Genomic DNA, 20634 nt, shown 5'->3' with positions numbered 1-20634 from the left:
TCAGGTTCTGATTGAGACCCAGGTTCAGACTCAGGTTCAGGATCAGGCTCTGTATGTGGTTCAGTCTCAGGCTTTGGTTCTGGTTCTGGTTCTGGCTCAGGCTCAGGCTTTGGTTCTGGCACAGGCTCAGGCTTTGGTTCTGGTTCAGACTCAGGCTTATGCGCAGGTTTAGGCTCAAATACTGATTCAGGCTCAGGTTCAGACTCAGGTTCTGGTCCAGATTGAGGATCAGATTCTGGTTCTGATTCAGGCTCATGCTCACACCTGTGGTTCAGGTTCATGCTTAGGTTCTGGTTCATGCTTAGGTTCTGGTTCGGGTTCTGGTTCAGGCTCAGGCTCGGGCTCAGGCTTTGGTTCTGGCTCAGGCTCAGGATCAGGCTTTGGTTCTGGCTCAGGCTTTGGCTCTGGTTCAGGCTCTGGTTCAGGTTCAGGTTCAGGCTCTGGTTCAGGCTCTGGTTCAGGCTCTGGTTCAGGTTCAGGCTCTGGTTTAGGTTCAGGCTCAGGCTTTGGTTCAGGTTCAGGCTCTGGTTCTGGTTCTGGCTCAGGTTCAGGCTCAGGATCAGGCTTTGGTTCTGGCTCTGGCTCAGACTCAGGCTCTGTTTCAGGCTCTGGTTCAGGTTCAGGTCCAGGTTCAGGCTCAGGCTTTAGTTCTGGTTCTGGTTCAGGCTCAGGCTTTGGTTCTGGCTCAGGCTCAGGCTCAGGATCAGGCTTCGGTTCTGGCTCAGGCTCAGGCTCAGGATCAGGCTTCGGTTCTGGCTCAGGCTCAGGCTCAGGATCAGGCTTTGGTTCTGGCTCAAGCTCATGCGCAGGTTTAGGCTCAAATACTGATTCAGGCTCAGGTTCAGACTCAGATTCTGGTCCAGATTCAGGATCAGATTCTGGTTCTGGTTCTGGTTCTGGTTCAGGCTCAGGCTCACACTTGTGGTTATGTTCATGCTCAGGTTCTGGTTCAGGCTCACGTTCTGGTTCTGGCCCTGGCTCTGGCTCTGGTCAAGTTCAGACTTGGGTTCTGAGTCAGGCTCAGACTCAGGCTTAGGCTCAGCTTCTGGTTCTGGCTCTGGTTCAGGTTCAGGCTCTGGTTCAGGTTTAGGCTCGGGTTCTGGTTCACGCTCAAGTTCTGGTTCTGGTTTAGGCTAAGGTTCTGGTTAGGGTTCATGCTAAGGTTCTGGTTCTTGTTCTGATCTTAGGTTCGGTTTTGGGTTCAGGCTTCACTGTGTTAAGCTACTGTCCGTTCCTCATGTTCTCTCTGGTTCTGTGTCTCAGACCGTCATGAACAACCTGAACCCAGTATGGAAAACCTTCAAAGTGTCTCTGAACTCGCTCTGCAGTGGAGACCAGGAACGCAAGCTGCAGGTAAACACCAGCCGGTACCGGTACCGGAACCGCGGCCAGCGGACGCCCTCGCTGCGACCTAGCGCTGACACCGCTCTCTGGTATCAGTCGATGGAGGCTGGCTCCGGTCTAAATGAGGGCGTCTGATTGGCTGCGGCAGTGGGTCACATGGTCACAGCGGGTCCAGGCTCCTGGCGCCGTCTGAGCCCACTGAGCCGCTCACGATGACGATGATTAGAACTGAACTCAGATCCGCAGGAACAATTCAGACTAAAGTGAAACTCTCGTCTCTGATCTGAGACGGTGATTGACAGGACAGTGATTCCATCAGAGCAGTGACTGTGTGAGGCGTCCTTCGCTCCTCAGCGTTTGGACTGTGGTTCTGGGTCCAGTGAGAAGCCTTTGACCCTCTGAGGCGCCGCCACCTCACTGAGAGTCTGGACCTCATCTCCATGTTTAGGTTTAATTAGCGTCTTCGCTCTGAGACGAAGGGCTCGTTAACACCTAGACGCCTTGCTTCCTTCAGCCTTAATGGTTCTGGTGAGGCGGGAGACGCTGCCGCTACGCGAAGAACCACAGGGTCCGGTCTGAGCGGCTCCTCAGGACAAACAGGTGGAGCTGCAGTAATCTGATGTGATCGCTGTGTTTCTGCCAGTGCACCGTGTGGGACTGGGACTCCAACGGGAAACACGACTACATCGGAGAGTTCGAGGCCACGTTCAAGGAGATGAGAGGAGCCATCGACGGACGACAGGTAAGGATCCGCACAGACCGGACGGGTCGAGGCCCGCTGACCCGGTACCCGCGGGAGTCCCCAGCTGTGCTAACCGCTGTAGCCTGAACTGGCCGGAGGAGCTGAGCTTGTGCCGCTCATTATTCATGACAGGAAGCAGAGTTTTCTACAATAATGGAATGGTCCAGTGTGTGCGTCTGGCAGAACCGGTCCATGAGCCTTATTGGGCTGGAAACGCAGAGGGTGGTTGATTTACTGTCACAGGTTCAGGATAGATTTAAAGTCACCTGTAAACATGGATCCATAGACTCTGAACTAAAGGCTCCTGGTGCTTGTGATTGAACTAACCGGGCCTTGGTCCTTGGTTCTGGACCAGTAAAGAGTTCAGAAACCAGAAGCCAGTCTTTTTTGTTTGGTGAACGTGTTTCCTTTTAAGGTCCAGAACAAAGAAGGTTCTGGAGTGAGAACCAACCAGGTCAGGTTCCTGACGCTGACCCACTTCCTGCCGGTGTGTGTTGCAGATGCAGTGGCCGTGCATCAACCCCAAATACAGAACCAAGAAAAAGAACTACAAGAATTCTGGGATCGTCATTCTGAACCAGTGCAAGGTGAGCGGTTCGATTCTGTCGACTTCTCACGGATCTGCTCACCTAAACACTTGAGGACCTGGACAATACATTCCCCCTTTCCCATCGACCCGGCTGACAAACCGCTGGACCCGGTTTACCCCATCGCTCCGTGCAGACGCTGTTTCACCACATTTAACTCAGACAGAACCTCTGAGACGTCCTGAAGGTTGGACAGGTGTTTAGTGAGCAGACCTGTGAACAACCTCAAGCTCAGCTGGTACCGTCTAGATTTGAATTAGACAATGACAGACGGGTTCCGGCCCAGACAGCCTGTCCGGTGCCAGAGACGGGCCTGAAACCAGAACGGGCTGAAGCGCTGTGATTGGTTGTTGTTTGTATTTTCTCTGCAGATTATCAAGATGCACTCGTTCCTGGATTACATCATGGGAGGCTGTCAGATCCAGTTTACAGTGAGTACACCCGCGCTCGGTGTCCTCGGTACGGCTGCTGTCACCATGGCAACGGTAGCCATGACAACATGTTCAGCAGCCCCACTGTCCCAGTTAGCACCAGCTGCCCTCACTGGAATCCAATCAGTGAAACCAGTGTGGCAATGCTTCACTGAGCTAAAATGAAACTTAGCTGATGAACAGATGAAAGCAATCATCCATCATAAGCAACAACACGGACCTAAACCAACAGGACAGAACCTGTCCAGAACCACTGGGTGTGAAGTTACTTTGGACTGCCAGGTAGAGACACGATGTTCAGCTGTGTTGCACCATTTGAAGCAAGCTACTATGTCATCACCGAACACAGCCTGTATCAGCTGATGACACAAACATGAAGGGAACCGAACCTGAGCCCATTCTCAGCTATGTTTATCAGGCCCGGCCCGCTCTGCTCACAGGAAACACAGCCTGTAGTAAACATTGTGTAAAGTGCTCAGCATCGCTCATTGGCTGAAGCAGCATCACTCAGCAAACCAGGAACGAGTGGCCCGGGTTCAGCAGCACACTGACCCAGTCTGAGAAGCAGCACACCTCAGTTAAGCTGCACCTGAGCGGCTCTCGTCTCTGATTGGCTGTCGTCTCCTCAGGTAGCCGTGGACTTCACCGCCTCCAACGGAGATCCCCGGAACAGCTGCTCTCTGCACTACATCCACCCCTTCCAACCCAACGAGTACCTGAAGGCACTGGTGGCTGTGGGGGAGATCTGCCAGGACTATGACAGGTTAGTCCAGAACCCCAGAACAGAAGTCCAGAACAGAACCCGTTCTTCAGAAATGTCCACCATTCACAAATGTCACCGTGTTTGTGTTTTAAATGTGAAGGTTGTGTTTGAATATTTGAAGTAAAAACTGTAAACGAACATCAGGCCCAAGTGTTCAGCTTTCGACCGTCCCACAGCCAATCAGCAGCCTCCCCTGGAACCAGCTGTGGCCTAAACGAGCTCATTAACACCTGCTGACAGTTGTCCAATCACACCCTCAGCCTCTCGCTTCCATTTTTACCCCCGCGCTCTCTTCTTTCTGTTCTAGTGATAAAATGTTTCCGGCGTTTGGCTTCGGCGCCCGGATCCCTCCTGACTACCAGGTAATTGAAGCACTGCTCGCCGCCTCTCCCAGCATGCACTGTGTCAGCGGGGGGCAGACCCCGTCAGACGCAGGTGATTAGCAGCCCGCCTCCTCCTCCTCAGCTCGTCAGGGGGCTGTCGGATGAATCGCCCCCCGTGACCCCTCACATCACACTGACACCGCTCACATCGTGTTCTGATAATCACCATTTAAACAACAACTAAAAATATCATTCTAATGACCAGTCAAGCTCAAAGCGCTTCTGCTTTAGGCCAATGAGGAGTGAGTGAGCTCGTCACGGATCCTGCTGTTGTCACAGTGGTGCTTCAATTCAGGTTCAGCTTCCATGTGAAGATGTGTATCTGCTCAGTGGGAAACTGGTCTGACAGCAAAACGACTACGAACTGAGAGCGTTCCCCACTAGTGTTACAGTATCTGATCATCTCAATCAAGAAACAAGCCAACCTCTAAACTTTCACTTAAAGGCAGCAAGAGTCACTGGGCAGTTGTCACGGTGATCTCCATGGTCACCTAAAGATCAGAAAACAAAACGATGACACAGACAGACATACACACACAATAGACGGACGGACGGACAGACACACAGGCGGACAAACAGACAATAGACGGACGGATGGACAGACAATAGACAAACAGACAGTAGACAGACGGACGGACATACGGACGGACAGGCAGACGGACACGGACAGACAGACAATAGACTGCCGGACAGACAGACAGACAGACAGACAGACAGACAGACAGACAGACGGATGGACAATAGACAAACAGACAGTAGACAGACGGATGGACGGACGGACAGACAGACACACACAAAGGCGGACAGACACACAGGCGGACAGACAGACAATAGACGGGCGGACGGACAGACCAAAAATGGACGGACTGACAGACAGACGGACAGACAGACCAAAAATGGACTGACAGACAGACAGACAGACAGACAGACAGACAGACAGACGGACGGACGGACGGACGGACGGACGGACGGACGGATGGACAGACAATAGACAAACAGACAGTAGACAGACGGATGGACGGACGGACAGACACACACACACACACACACACAAAGGCGGACAGACACACAGGCGGACAGACAGACAATAGACGGGCGGACGGACAGACAATAGACAGACGGACAGACAGACCAAAAATGGACGGACTGACAGACAGACGGACAGACAGACCAAAAATGGACGGACTGACAGACAGACAGACGGACAGACAGACCAAAAATGGAGGGACGGACGGATGGACGGACAGACAGACAATAGATGGGCGGACGGACAGACAGACGGACAGACAGACCGAAAATGGACGGACGGTCAGACAGACCGAAAATGGACGGACGGTCAGACAGACCGAAAGTGGACGGACGGACGGACAGACAGACAATAGACGGACGGACGGACAGACAGACAATAGACTGACGGACAGACAGACAATAGACATGCGGACGGTCAGACAGACCGAAAATGGACGGACGGACGGACGGACGGACAGACAGACAATAGACTGACGGACAGACAGACAATAGACATGCGGACGGACAGACAGACCGAAAATGAACGGACGGACGGACGGAGCAGCTCCATTGATGTTGGAACCCTTTTTTTTGATGCTCAGATCAAACACACTTCCTGTGTGTCCCCCTCTTATCCTTCTTCAGGTCTCCCATGACTTTGCGGTGAATTTTAATGAGGACATCCCAGAGTGTGCAGGTAAGAGCTTTGATTCTTTGAAAAAAGCCCCTCAAATATTTGATGGAGGCAACGCTTTGATGTGGGAGAATGAGAGTGATGATGAGGAGCCGGTCGATTCCAGCCTCTGATGATGGAGGCTCAGGTGACGAAGATCAGAGAAGGACAGTCAGTCAGTCTGGGGCTGGTACAGCGGTTCTCAGTACTACTACAGTACTACAGTGCCACTACAGTGTTACTACAATTCTACTACAATATTACTACAGTACTACTACAGTGGCACGACAGTACCACGACAGTTACTACAGTTCTACTACAGTAATACTACAATAATATCTATGTGTTATTATCACTTTGACATCTTCTTTCATCTTGAATGAAAGACTAGTTCTGCTCCTGTTTCAGCCTCTGAGCAAATGTTCTTTAGCCGTTTAAAACTTGATGGAGTCAAAGAGCTGAGATAAGAGGAAAACATTCTAAATCTGACACTCCTATTTATTTAAGACCATTATGTAGCGTTTCTAACAAAACAGCAGTGGGGCCATTTTGATGGAACCAGCACTGATCAGCTGTTGGGGCTCAGAGAGAGGTCTGGCGCTGGATTGGATGAAGGTCTCTCGACCTCTCGTCTGTCAAAGGACATCGATTCTTCGACTCAGACGCTTCTTAATTAACACTGAGTGTGTGAACTTCAGTCGCGCCCTGGGTGTGGAGGACACTCTTAATTAATGTGGAGGATACAAAGACGCCAGGGGACATTTCATGAACTCATGTCACAGACAGTCAATGTACAGACGAAACCGAGCCGTGTCCTGACACACTTTCAAACCAGAACAGAGCCAAGTTCCTGAAGGACATTTGACCTGAGTCCAACTAAACTGTATTTACAAATGGGACACATGATCCTAAAGCGCCTAGAACAGGAGTGGCCAACCCTGGTCCACCTCTCCCTGTCCCAGCCTATACTGATTACCTTGACCAGGTGTGTTCAGTCAATCAGCAGCTAACTGACACACCCGATCAAGTTAATCAGTATTGGCTGGGACAGGGACAGTTGGAAAACCAGCAGGACAGTGGCTCTCGAGGACCAGGGTTGGCCACTCCTGGTGTAGGTAGACATACTTGGGTAGCTTAGCGCATTGCTGACTCTTGTGATGTGTCTTCCCTTTCCCATTAGGGATTCAGGGTGTGGTGGAGGCCTACCAGGCCTGCCTCCCCAAACTGCAGCTCTACGGGCCCACCAACATTGCCCCCATCATCCAGAAGGTTGCCAAAACTGCCTCCCAGGAGGTCCACACCAAAGAGGCCATGGTGAGGAGGGGCCTGGGTCAGAGGTCGACTCGTCTGGTCGACAGACGAGCCTTCCTCCTGCATAGTGCTGTGTTCAATGGCAGCCAGGCTCTCTGTTCAAAGCGAAAGAATTCAGCTCAGCAGCATCAGCTGTGAAAACAGCTGACAGATCCTTTGAGCAGCTGCTTCTTGTGGAGATCAGGTCATCAGGGACAGTTTCCTGTGCTGCACTGATCTTCCAGCAAATGAGTGGAAGATGATAGTCTCGTTAGTCTCGTAATCACGTTTTACACTGTTGATCCATGTCAGATATTGACCTGTTCCCTCTACATGCAGCAATACTTCATTCTGCTGATCCTGACGGACGGAGTAATCACTGACATGGCTGACACCAGGGAGGCCATTGTCCAGGCCTCCCACCTGCCCATGTCTATCATCATTGTTGGGGTGGGGAACGCTGACTTCAGCGACATGCAGATGCTGGATGGAGACGACGGCATCCTGCGGTCGCCCAAAGGGGAGCCTGTCCTCCGAGACATCGTCCAGTTCGTCCCCTTCCGAAACTTCAAACATGTGAGTGATTGGAGACAAGTCCTCAGTACATTTTCTCTCCATCACTGCTTCCTGTGGCTTATGGTTCGTTTCTGCACCTGCTGACAGTCACATGTAACGAACCTGAAGGTGCTGCTTTGTGTGTTTCCATCCAACTGAACTTTACATTGCTCATCATGAAACTCATGCTTTGGGCGTGTATTTCATCATTCATGCTGGTAGAAGTGTCTTTTTTGCAGCTGGTATGAGTCTGTAGGCTACAGTCTACACAGGACAGTACGTCAGCAGCAGAACGAGCAGCTAGGGCTAATTCTGCTTTAGACGCAGTGTTCACACAATCAGCTAATGTGACTGAGCAGCGGTTGTGTTGTTTTACATCTTAACTGCTCTTCTGTACGTCCTAATCCATTCTATGCATGAATGGATAAAAGCTGACCGACGCATCCAGCCATCATCTGGGGTTGATCCTGGACAGGAGGCTACTCCACAGCCCCGGTTCTGGGAGGTGTCAGTTCCCACCACTACACGTGTCCCTGAGCTGCAGACCGAGCAGGAACACATGAATGCTTGTCAGAAAGCAGCTGGTTACGGAGTCGTTACTCTCTAATGCTATGACAGGAGGACAGGTTATTAAACATTCATGGTGATGGATCTGAAATGTGATCAGCTGCTTTACTGTAATGAAGTGAACTAAAACAAGGAAAGTCAAGCTACAGCCTGAGGGAGGAATTGCATAATGCGTAGCTGGAGCTGGCAGATGATCGGGCTCATCCCCTGTCACTGTCCTCTGCAGGCATCGCCGGCTGCTCTGGCTAAGAGTGTGCTAGCTGAAGTGCCCAACCAGGTGGTGGACTACTACAACAGCAAAGGCATCAAGCCCAAAGTGTCCAGCCAGTACCAGTCTTCCAGGCCGTTTGGCCCATGAGCACATCTACCCCGGCTTCCATCGACAGCACAACCTCTCCCAGACTGACCTTTAACCTTTTACTGTATTTTATCTTTGTTACTGCAGATGTTAAAGGTGCTACATGTGGCATTTTAGCATGAAGTCATTCACTTAGATGTTAGATGGAGGCAAAGCTTTGATGTGGGAGAATGAGAATCTTGAGCTTCAGGTAAAAGAACAGGCCGTTTCCACCGACAGTTCTTTACTCGTCCTGGAAGCAGGAGCGTCTGGACACCATGGAGAGTGAATCAGAGCAGGACTGAGGAGACAGTAGCTCATCATCAAGCACTAGTCACAAACAGTAAAGCAGGTTGTGCAGTCATTATTAGCCAGGAGTGGAATTAGACGCATGTAGCATGTTGCATATCAGACCTGTAGTCAACATTTATGTTCCTTGTATCAGAATCTAATGGATTCACTTCATTTCTTAGCAGATGAAAAGTAAATCTATGCAGAGATCTATAGTGAGCTACACACAAGTACCTGGACTAGGGACCAACCAGAAACCACCTCAAGAGTGAATAGGTAGAAGCATTTAAGCATAGGAAGCTAACAAGCTATGTAGCCTCCTACAAACTGCCAGATGTGAGATGGTTCTGTGAGGCTGGAGCTGGAGCTGGTTCTGGTGGACAGAGCAGTCTTCACACCCACACTACAGACAGAGTCTCTGAATATACGTTTTGCTAACAGGTAGCAGTGCTGCTAACTGGTACCATTAGATTACCAATGGCTAGCCTTTTAAAAAGGTTCAGAAGTCGCTCCCAGAACCCACCCAGAACCAGCTCCTAGCTCATCATCAAGAGATATCAAGCAAAAGGGTTTGAATCAGACAGGAACTCATTTTATGGGACATCCCATGTGTAAAACTGCTAACTGTAGCATCTTTAGCATCTGTTGTCCATGTAGGGCCAACACCGGCTGAGCAGCCGGAACGTTCATGGCTACCCTGCAGACAGCATGACAGGCAGGGAACCGAGGAAGGAACCTACGGACCCACCCTCCATCTCAATGCTTTGATTTTCTAAGAGTTTAATGAGACTTTGCTACATTTGTAAGGTTTGTATGTTGTGAAGCGTTTTGGATCTCTGCCAGAACAAGCGAGCTGCCTTCACGAACGTCTGCATCCTCTGTTTTTCTCAAGGCGAGGCAGATGCATGAACTGTTGTTTTGCATGCAAATCTCCATGAAGGACGTTGGTCCTTGTGGTCTCTGTTTCCTGGTAGTGAGTATTATGAGTAATAAAGATGTTTACACTGTACCCAGTGATGGGGCTGTTCTACTCCCAAGCATGTTCACATATCAATGAAAGTGTGTGAGTAGATATAAAAGCACAAACTGAATATCTGGTTATGGTGATAGATTTTTGTCAATATGTGCCACAACACCTGCCTCTGTCTTTGTGGACCTCATTCAATATTTGTCGTGGGCTTTGGAAAAGTGGCCTCAGTCATAGTAGTTCCAAACCAGGATTGAACTTCACATAGCTGACTAAGCTACAGTAGGCAGTATATGAGGCTTCTGGTGGTAAATAAGAATAGGAAAGCCTAAATAGTAGTAACAGTAGCAAACAGACCTGATGCTCCGGCATAATAGGGCCAGACAATATTAATCATCCCTCCAAAGTTCCATTTTGGGATCCAGATAAGTGTGATTGTTGAGTCTTTAAACCTGTGCTGGACTCTTTGTTGTTGGTGACAGCAAGCAGCTTTCCCCAAAGCATTTCATCATTAAACCTTTTTTCTTCACATCACTTAATTGAAGCGTGACATATCGCACAGTATGGCTTGATTTTAATTTCCTCTCAGGATTTACATGTGTGTAGCCCATCAAGTGGTTCAAAGGTCATTTTTCATGAAATGATTATTTGTTCTGCTGTGGCTGAGCAACTCCTCTGAGACAGAGTTTGGTTCTCAGTCATTACAGATTCACACGTTAGGACAGGCAGGTGTTGGGTCACATGACCTCTGACCTCTGTTGCGTTAACATGCAGTATTGTGTGCAAAACAATAAAAATGATTTATTATAATAAAGGCCTTATGTCACTGGTTCATGTGGAATAAAAGAGTGAAGATGGGCGACTGACTGAGACTCATTGAGTCAGTGTGCTACTGGCTAGTGAGCTATTGATCCAGTGAGTTACAGTAGTTAAAGAATGATTTATCTTTGCATTGCATTGCACCTTATTAATCAGAATAAACTAGTTTAAGTATTTATTTCATGTGCACATTAAAAATCTTTCTTTGCTGACCACAGTGAAAGAACTAGATAATAAATAAACATGTTTTTATGGAACAGAAATATGGACCACGTACAACCAGAGCAGTGTCAGTCTGCAGTAATGGCTTGTGTGGATTTTAGAATTAGGGGCAAAGCAGCAAATAAAGGACAGCTTCCCAGATGTCCCAGCGTCCTCAGCGTGGCTCTCAACAGCAGCAGTAATTATGTTTGGAGGCGTGACGGCTTCAGGAGCAGGAGGAGACGCACCAAGGAGGTTTTTACTCTGTCAGCAGGACAAAAGCTGCTGTCAGAGTCCCGAACATGAAGTCAAAACCATCTTCAGGAAGTAGGAACCTGCTTAATCCAATCTGTGATAAATGAGTCTCATTCTTTGACGAAGCTCCGTGAACTGATCTGTTACAGATGCTGCTTTACCACTGGAAGCTCCGTCCCAGAGATCTGATCCAGCATCTGTTCTGGACCAAGCAACGCTCACCACAGACCACAGCACAGCAGCCTCAGGCCTCCATGATCAGTGTTAGAGGTGGCGACGGAGTTAGCTCAGCGCTAACGTCGTTCTGCTCGCTCTCCTATGAGATGAGGAGCGCTGCTGATACTGGACTGGGATGAAAGACGGAGCTGAGTGACGGCTCGCTGCTCCGCTGGGGACAGTCATTATCATATTGAGCTAAACGCCAGCCGGGCCCAGGGATTCTGCCTCACGTCCTCCGCTATCATTAATTCAAAGACACGTCTGAATTATTGAGCGCCTTCTAATGTTTGTACAGTAGCAGATTCTGCTTGAGTCTAAAGACTGAGCTCCTCTCAGCAGCAGCACTCGGCATCCAGCGGTTCCAGCGGGTTCCAGAGGATACGCAGCGTATGGGTTCTGTTACCTGATAGCACATACTGTAACAGAACTACTTCCTGGCCCGATCCTGTCCTGACAACTACAGTACAACCATCAGCTTTCTGGCAGCTTCAACTCCAGAACCCGTGGATGCTTAGCTTTGACTTGCTTTGTCTCATCTGTGGCCCATTCCTGATTCATCCCAGGAGACACAGATCCCAACAGAACCCAACAGAACTCATTTCCTGACCTGCAGGGATCCTTGCTCTGTGTCGCTCACTCACCGAGCGGAGAGCAGGCAGGAGGGGATTATGGGTAATGCTTTAAACAGACAGCTGACATTGGCCCAGTTCAATATGTGGCGCTGATCCAATTACAGCAGGCTGCAGAAACACACATTTAAATAAGTGCTTCTGCCTCATTAAAGCTGGAGGAGGATCCAAAAGTGTTATTTTCTCCAGAAGATGATGAAGCTGCACTAACAAGCAGCGATTTGTTGAAGAGCAGCTGCTGTGGTTCTCCCCGACCCACCAACCCACTCACCTGCTGTGGTTCTCTTAGACCCACCAACCTGCTGTGGTTTCCTACGACCCACCAACCCAGTGTCCTGCTGTGGTTCTCCCCGACCCACTGACCCACCCACCTGTTGTGGTTCTCTCCGACCCATTGTTCTGCTGTGGTTCTCTCCGACCCACAGACCCACCCACCTGCTGTGGTTCTCCTCGACCCATTGTTCTGCTGTGGTTCTTCTCGAGCCATTGTTCTGTTGTGGTTCTCTCCGACCCACTGACTTGCTGTGGTTCCCCCTGACCCATTGTTCTGTTGTGGTTCTTCCCGAGCCACTGACCCAGCGTCCTGCTCTGGTTCTTCCCGAGCCATTGCTCTGCTGTGGTTCTCTCCGACCCACCGACCTGCTGTGATATTCCACGACCCAACAACCCAGTGTGCTGTTGTGGTTCTCCCTGACCCATTGTTCTGCTGTGGTTCTCTCCGACCCATTGTTCTGCTGTGGTTCTCCCTGAGCCATTGTTCTGTTATGGTTCTCTCCCAACCACTAACTTGCTGGGGTTCTCCTAGACCCATTGTTCTGCTGTGGTTCTCTACGACCCACTGACCCACCCACCTGCTGTGGTTCTCCCCGACCCACCGACCTGCTGTGGTTCTCCATGACCCACTGACCGACCCACCTGTTGTGGTTCTCTCCGACCCATTGTTCTGCTGTGGTTCTCCCCGACCCACTGACCCACCCACCTGTTGTGGTTCTCTCCGACCCATTGTTCTGCCGTGGTTCTCCCCGACCCACTGACCCACCCACCTGTTGTGGTTCTCTCCGACCCTTTGTTCTGCTGTGGTTCTCTCCGACCCACAGACCCACCCACCTGCTGTGGTTCTCCCCGACCCACTGACCCACCCACCTGTTGTGGTTCTCTCCGACCCATTGTTCTGCTGTGGTTCTCTCCGACCCACAGACCCACCCACCTGCTGTGGTTCTCCTCGACCCATTGTTCTGCTGTGGTTCTTCTCGAGCCATTGTTCTGTTGTGGTTCTCTCCGACCCACTGACTTGCTGTGGTTCCCCCTGACCCATTGTTCTGTTGTGGTTCTTCCCGAGCCACTGACCCAGCGTCCTGCTCTGGTTCTTCCCGAGCCATTGCTCTGCTGTGGTTCTCCCCGACCCATTGTTCTGCTGTGGTTCTCTCCGACCCATTGTTCTGCTGTGGTTCTCCCTAAGCCGTTGTTCTGCTGTGGTTCTCCCTGAGCCGTTGTTCTGTTGTGGTTCTCTCCGACCCACTGACTCGCTGTGGTTCCCCCTGACCCATTGTTCTGTTGTGGTTCTTCCCGAGCCACTGACCCAGCGTCCTGCTCTGGTTCTTCCCGACCCATTGTTCTGCGATGGTTCTTCTCGAGCCACTGACCCAGCGTCCTGCTCTGGGTTCTTCCCGAGCCATTGTTCTGCTGTGGTTCTCCCCGACCCATTGTTCTGCTGTGGTTCTCTCCGACCCAGCGACCTGCTGTGGTATACCACGACCCACGAACCCAGGTTCCTGTTGTGGTTCTCCCCGACCCATTGTTCTGCTGTGGTTCTCTCTGACCCAACCACCTGCTGTGGTTCCCCCTGACCCATTGTTCTGTTGTGGTTCTTTCCGAGCCACTGACCCAGCGTCCTGCTCTGGTTCTTCCCGACCCATTGTTCTGCTGTGGTTCTTCTCGAGCCACTGACCCAGCGTCCTGCTCTGGTTCTTCCCGACCCATTGATCTGCTGTGGCTCTTCCCGACCCACCTGACACACAAGCTCTTTCTCGGGTGAATGTTTAAAGTGACCTGGGCTCAGAAAGGCTGTTCACACGGCTTGGACCTGCTGAACGTCATGTTGCTGGACCTTCTGGACCGGTACCTTCCAACCCTGTGCGGCCCCTGGGGTCTTCAGACGCTGATGCCTGTGGTAAAGCTCCCCTCTGTGCCTCACTTTCTGCCTGACTTCACTCTCAAACTGTGCGTCCTGAAAGAAGAGTCAGGCTTTGGGGCAGAGACGAAAATATTCAGGCAGCATTTAAATACAACTCGGAGCTATCGATAAATGAGGTTTTGGTGTTGGGGGAAATTAAAGGCCTTTAAATGGAGCACGTGCTGAGCATAATTAGAGCGGTGATGGACAGCCTCATGTTGTCCACAGAGTGAAGCTCCCTGTGGTCCTTGTTCCAACATCATCTTTCAAATCAAATCCCTCAAACAGACACAGATTCACTGCAGGTTCCAGCTCTGGAGGACGATGGTGACGTGCTGTGCCTTTTGGCTGCAAGTTGTTCCTGGAGGGGCCATCAAGCGATACAGCCCTTCAGGATGATGTGGTGTTAAAAAAGGACATCCTGCATCCTGTGTGATGGAGGGGAATGACATCCAGGTTGGAGTTCTGGGTCTTGTTCCTAACATGTGGTAATCCAGGTCCTGGTTTGCTTCAAAACCAGAACCAGGGAGCCCGAGCCAGACGAGACGGGAAGAAAACCGTAAGTCAGAGCCAGGTGTGCAGAGACCAGCTGCTCCATCCTCCAGTCAGACCAGCACCATTGCTGCTTCCACTGATGGCGTCCCTGGAGTCCGACTGCTCGTGAGGACTGTCTGCATGTTTCCGTGGGCGACCTGTTGAATCTGGGCTCCAGCAGCTACTTGGTCACTGATGACACTGATGGAAACGGCTCAGAAAAACTGTCTCCGTCAAATTTCATGTGAGCAGATTGCCTCAGTCAGACGCCGCTGCGACACTGACGCAACCTCAGAGCAACACGCAGCGAGCAGATGAGCCCAGAGACGAGGTGGCTAACGGGTCCGGATCAGAGGCTCTGTTCAACTCACTGTACAGTTTGTGCAGACGGATGGTGGATAAACAGCAGCATTTCACCAGCACTAATGAGTAAATGACAGAGTCGGGATGGGCTCATTGCGCTGGAAGGTGAAACCACCTCCCGCTATTTAAATCTGACAATAAAGGCCAAGTTTGCAGCAGAACCAATTAGAGGCCGGCGCAGCCAGGAACTAATGGAGCTGAGCTCACAAACCTTTATTTAAATCAGGACGCAGAGAGCCGCCGGTGGCCGAGCTGCTCCAATGCTAAGGACTTCGCTGATGAAATATGCATAAAGCTGAGAGAAACTGACCTTGAAGGATGACGATGTCTTTGTATTTTACAGTCCAGGGCTGCGTTTGGAACCTACTGTATGTGGAACTGGGCTGAATGACAAACGTAGCGTCCAGAACACAAAAGCCTCACGCCTACAAGCGTTTAGTTCAGATTTAGGCTTCGTCTGCTCCACTGAAGAAGCTGATGCATCTTTTCTGTTTGTCAGGAGGCAGATGTGTGCAAATCCAAACACATTAACCCTTTTTATGCCTGTAAACATTTCGTTATATGTACGATCTTAAATTGTCGTATTGATCATTATGATCTGGGGCGTTATCTCAGTCTCGCTTTTAGCTGTTTTTTAATCTTCCTGAAAAGCAGTCTGAAGATCTAAACAATCAGTGCGTTAAGGCTCTGACATTATTTACCTACAAACCAGAGCTTTTACCAGTTTGACTTCACTGACCCACAATTGAAGCAATCAGACCTGGACCTGTTTGGTTTGGTTTCTCATCATTCACATTCAACTGTAATGGGAAAAATTGTGCTTTTGTGCTTTTTCTTTTCAACACAGTCACAGTGCTCTGTGACTGGTTAGGTTCAATACTGAACATTCTTACACAAACAACTAATCTCTGCTGTCGTACATCAAGTCTAAACATCTGATATTCTATTTGACTGACTAATAATTTATGATATATGTTTGTCTTTTACACCCGGACTCTGGCTCCATCCTATCTGACTCCCCACCAGACCCAAGGCTGTTAAAGCCAATGCATTTTGTCTTCAAAGCTTGGTGTTCCTTCCTTTGGATAACAAGACAGGATGATGCAGACTCACTCACAATGAGATAAGGTGTCACAAACAATTCCATTGCTACAGAGAGACATTCCACCAGAGCCACAGAAAGGGGTTAAAAGGCAGAAGCAACTTGAGGATTGTGGGCTCTTTGCATCACACCTTCGTGGTGTGTGCACTGATCTCCCAGCTGGATTTAGGTTTGTCGATGTGCACGATCAACATCTATGTTTTTGATTTGCTTTTCCTATAATTTTTATTTTCCTTTATTTCTATAATAAATCACACAAAAGACAACTCTCTCATCTGCTTGTTTATGGGATATTTACACCACAGGGACAGAATGTGGAACTCTCAAACCTACTAAGGAACACTATTCTGCCTGATACAACATCTCTGGACCTGAATGTGTGCTCAGGGCACAGGACATGTTACAATAGGTGGAGCAGCTTTAGCTCCCCCGTTTTAGAAACAGCCATTGCTCAGCCTTTCATCTAACGGCCTGTGAGGGAGTTCAACCCCCAACCTCTGGCAGGGCTGGAGCTGTGACTGCAGTGGTCCGGACGGGGCTTACATCCTCCTCAGCTGCAGGCCTCAGAGGTGGGTCATCGCTCCCACTGAGCCCCTGCTAGTTTACATTAGCCTGAGGTACAGTAGTGATGCAATGATGAGGGGCACAGAGCTAAGAAAGCAGTTTACTGTGTTTGAACCCTCTTTGCTGTAATAATCCATTAAAGTGTTTAATTAAAATAATTTCATTTTCTCACACAGCATCATCAGGGTCTGAGGTCACGGTTCTCCAGCACTGTGTCCAGTTTTCCTTCTTGCTGACACAGTTTTGAATGGTAACAAAGCTCGTGCTTTTGGAGAAGTCTCATTAGCATTGACTGCCTTTTGTCTAATTAGGTAATAACGGTGCTGCAGGTGTTGTTAAGCATGAACTAATACTGAATAAATCACCATCCAAAGGCAGATGAAGCAGCGAGAGGAGGATAAACACCTGCGAGCGGCTGCCAGCGAGGAGCATAAGCAGCCGCTCGCTGATCCACGTCACGACAGCTGCTTTCGCTAAACCTGATATGTCATGTGTTGCTGCACCAGAGATGTTCTGTGAACGCGGAGGAGCAAACATATTAATTCTCTTTATTTCACTTGTGTTCAGGATAAATTATGCTGTTAACACACTGCTTGTCTGTAAACTGGTACAGTGAACATCACACATCATCACGTGAGAACGACAAAGCTGCTGCTGCGAGATGATTGGGTCAAAGGTCAAATCTGTCTTTACTGGGACTGTTGACCCGTCTGATCAGTCAGACAGGTGTCTGTCTTCCTGAAGCTGTCTCACTCTCTGCAGCTCTTCTTCATAGAAGAGCAGCTGGTCCACCTGGAAGCCGACGTGTGGTTGGTTGTGCGGGTTTAGAGCGTCTGCAGCTGCATGTCCGTCCTGCTGCTGCTGCCGGGCCGTCCTCAGCTCCTCATAGATCCTCTGGAACGTGTCTGAACCCCAGCGACCACAGATGGACCTGCAGGCAGCCACACAACCACAGGTCTGGCTAACATTTGCTAAGTAGCAAAAGGATACAGCTGGGGATTATGGGAAAGATTTGAAACAGCCCATCCCGTAATATTTGGGGAACAGAAACTGCCCTTTGTGCTTCTCCTGGGTTCCTGTCACGACTCCACCTCCCTTTTAGAATACTTAATCTGTCTCACGAAGCACATTAGATCTGTGACAAAAAAAATTATTCATCTTTGTCAAAACATCAGTGACAGTCTCTAAGTCTTTGTTGTTGATTGTTCCAGACGCCCTCAGTCTCCTCTTCACCCTTTCACCCAGGCTGTTGGTCTCCTGCAGGTTCATGTGACTGACCCCAGACGGCAAACATTTAGAACAAATCACTTGTTTGGAGCCTATAGAGGCAAAATAAACTGGGACATGTCAAACTTACTGTATTGATTCTGGAAACAGATCAAAAGAAATAAAGACCAGATACGACATGAGAACTACTTGATCATCAACATTTACATCGTGTGATATCTATAACCTTCTCCTTAATCTTGTGCTAGCAGGACTCCAGATTAAAGAACTGTCATCTTCAGATGCTGTAATTTAACGCTGTCAAACCAGCATCACTGACTAGAACCCAGGCCGCAACACTGAGCCCCAACTCTGCTGGGAGAACAGGCAAAACCACAGAGAGACTGGTTTCGTGAGGCTTCTTCCAGTTGCACAGCACCAAGATAGTTCTGCATCAGTGGGTAAACAATGCACGATCCAGATCAAACCCAGACAGTGACGTAAACAGAGAAAATCAGAATCAGTAAGTTGTTTCAGTGAACTGCAAATAACTGAAATCACATGTGTTTAGAAAACAGAGACACATAATAATGAAGGAATGAAACTCAACGTCTGTTTCATCCTTGTCTGCAACGAAACAGATGAGACGAGCTGGTCTTAGTCCAGAGTTTCACTGAAATTCATTTAAACTGGAGCTTTTCAGACTCTGTGAAAATGATTCAATTCACGTTTTTTATGGCTCCAGTTTTAAAACCCAACAAACACCACAATGAGCAAGTTTCTCAATAAAAAAGTAAAAACTATAAATTACTTTGAATGCCTATATTTTGTTTATGTTTATTTTAATAGCTACCATGGGGAAGAAAAGTGGCTCATTAGAGAAAGCACATCCAGCAGAACCAGGCCCAATGTGGCTGAACATCTGCCTCGACCAGTTGTCAGAACAAACAGGTCGGTGGGGCCATTAAGTGGACACGGACGGAGGGCCGGGACCAGTAAGTGGACACAGGACAGTTGGACCAGATGAAGACAGTGAGCAGAAGAGCTACAGTTGAAGAAACAGTGATTTCATAGTAATTTTTTTTTTCCAATTTTCCAAATGTTTCGTTACAGATTTCTTGGTTCTGTATCATTGTTTCTCTCTCTTTAATCTGCACAAACAAACTGAATGTGGTTCATATCACACAGATCCACACAGGACGTGCTGCCATGTTTGTCTGGAATAATTGGATTATTTAAGGAGCGAACACAGATACTGATCTTAACTCTGAGCTGAGACACAGATTCTCACATCCAAACTTCTGCAAACTGAATCAAACATTATTGTTACATAATTGGATTAAAGATAGACGATCAATGGAAATGATACGAGCACCAGCAGATTTGCAGATGATGTTGTCCTGTTGGCTTCATCAGGCCAGGAGGTGAGGGAAGGAAGGAGTGAGATTGACAGACGGATCAGTGCAGCAGCTGTGCTGTTCTTTTAGAGATAAGGTGTAGCGCTCTGTCACCCGGGAGGAGCTCAGAGTAGAGCCGCTGCTCCTCCACATCGAGAGGAGCCAATTGAAGTGGCTTGGACATCTGGTTCAGATGCCTCCTGGACGCTTTCCTGGGGGGATATTCTGGGCATGTCCCACTGGTAGGAGGCCCCGGGGAAGACCCAGGACAAGCTGGAGAGACTATGGTCTCTGGTCCAACCATCCTGCCTGTGTCCAGTCTCTGGTCCAACCATCCTGTGTCCAGTCTCTGGTCCAACCATCCTGCCTGTGTCCAGTCCCTGGTCCAACCATCCTGTTTCCAGTCTCTGGTCAAACCATCCTGCCTGTGTCCAGTACCTGGTCCAACCATCCTGCCTGCGTCCAGTCCAGTCTCTGGTCCGACCATCCTGCCTGTGTCCAGTCCAGTCTCTGGTCCAACCATCCTGTGTCCAGTCCAGTCTCTGGTCCAACCATCCTGCCTGTGTCCAGTCCCTGGTCCAACCATCCTGTGTCCAGTCCAGTCTCTGGTCCAACCATCCTGCCTGTGTCCAGTCCCTGGTCCAACCATCCTACCTGTGTCCAGTCCCTGGTCCAACCATCCTGTGTCCAGTCTCTGGTCCAACCATCCTGCCTGTGTCCAGTCCCTGGTCCAACCATCCTACCTGTGTCCAGTCCCTGGTCCAACCATCCTGTGTCCAGTTTCTGGTCAAACCATCCTGCCTGTGTCCAGTCCAGTCTCTGGTCCAACCATCCTGTGTCCAGTCCCTGCTCCAACCATCCTGCCTGTCCTCTGTTGCTGTGCTTTTCTCTCTCTCGCTCCCCTCACCCCAACCGGTCGAGGCAGATGGCCGCCCACATCCAGCCTGATTCTGCTGGAGGTTTCGACCGCGTTAGAGAGGGAGTTTTTAATTACAATTCATAGCTTGCTCTATGTGGGATTTGTTGGGTTTTGTTGTTGTTGTATAGTACTGTATGTGCTTCAGTAAACAGACCTGGGTGTCATGATCTGGGCTGTTTGTGTTGTTTTAGGTTGTCATGTTCATTTCCTGTTTTATTTTCCTACACTTCCGGTTGTGTCTTGCTTAGTTCACCTCTGCTTTTCAGGCACGTGATCACCAGGTGTTCTCTATCAGTAATTACTCTCCTGCATTTA

General features: G+C 49.5%; 2 protein-coding genes across 13 annotated transcripts in view; one reads left to right on the top strand and one right to left on the bottom strand.

Annotated features, from left to right (window-relative positions):
* The window catches only part of cpne4a (copine IVa), a 19236-nt gene extending 8484 nt beyond the window's left edge, over nt 1–10752 (top strand). For both annotated transcript variants that reach the window (XM_029128340.3, XM_029128339.3), the window contains 10 exons: nt 1264–1353; nt 1988–2086; nt 2587–2673; nt 3045–3104; nt 3734–3867; nt 4175–4229; nt 5904–5955; nt 7112–7245; nt 7561–7797; nt 8570–10752. In XM_029128340.3, the coding sequence (XP_028984173.1) occupies nt 1264–1353; nt 1988–2086; nt 2587–2673; nt 3045–3104; nt 3734–3867; nt 4175–4229; nt 5904–5955; nt 7112–7245; nt 7561–7797; nt 8570–8701 (1080 nt within the window). In that variant the 3' untranslated portion in view covers nt 8702–10752. The remainder of the gene's footprint in view (nt 1–1263; nt 1354–1987; nt 2087–2586; nt 2674–3044; nt 3105–3733; nt 3868–4174; nt 4230–5903; nt 5956–7111; nt 7246–7560; nt 7798–8569) is intronic.
* A 6576-nt stretch (nt 10753–17328) lies between these two features.
* Nucleotides 17329–20634, bottom strand: part of nek11 (NIMA-related kinase 11) — a 32591-nt gene continuing 29285 nt past the window's right edge. For 9 of the 11 annotated variants that reach the window (XM_055503373.1, XM_029128333.3, XM_055503372.1 and 6 more), the window contains one exon: nt 17329–17728. In XM_055503373.1, the coding sequence (XP_055359348.1) occupies nt 17512–17728 (217 nt within the window). In that variant the 3' untranslated portion in view covers nt 17329–17511. The remainder of the gene's footprint in view (nt 17729–20634) is intronic. The other 2 variants (XM_041067777.2, XM_041067778.2) reach the window with 1 other exon arrangement.

This window comes from Betta splendens, chromosome 16 (genome assembly GCF_900634795.4).
Source record: "Betta splendens chromosome 16, fBetSpl5.4, whole genome shotgun sequence".
Lineage (NCBI taxonomy): Eukaryota > Metazoa > Chordata > Actinopteri > Anabantiformes > Osphronemidae > Betta > Betta splendens.
Note: the sequence above shows the minus strand (reverse complement) of the source record. Positions and strands in the feature narration are given on the sequence as shown.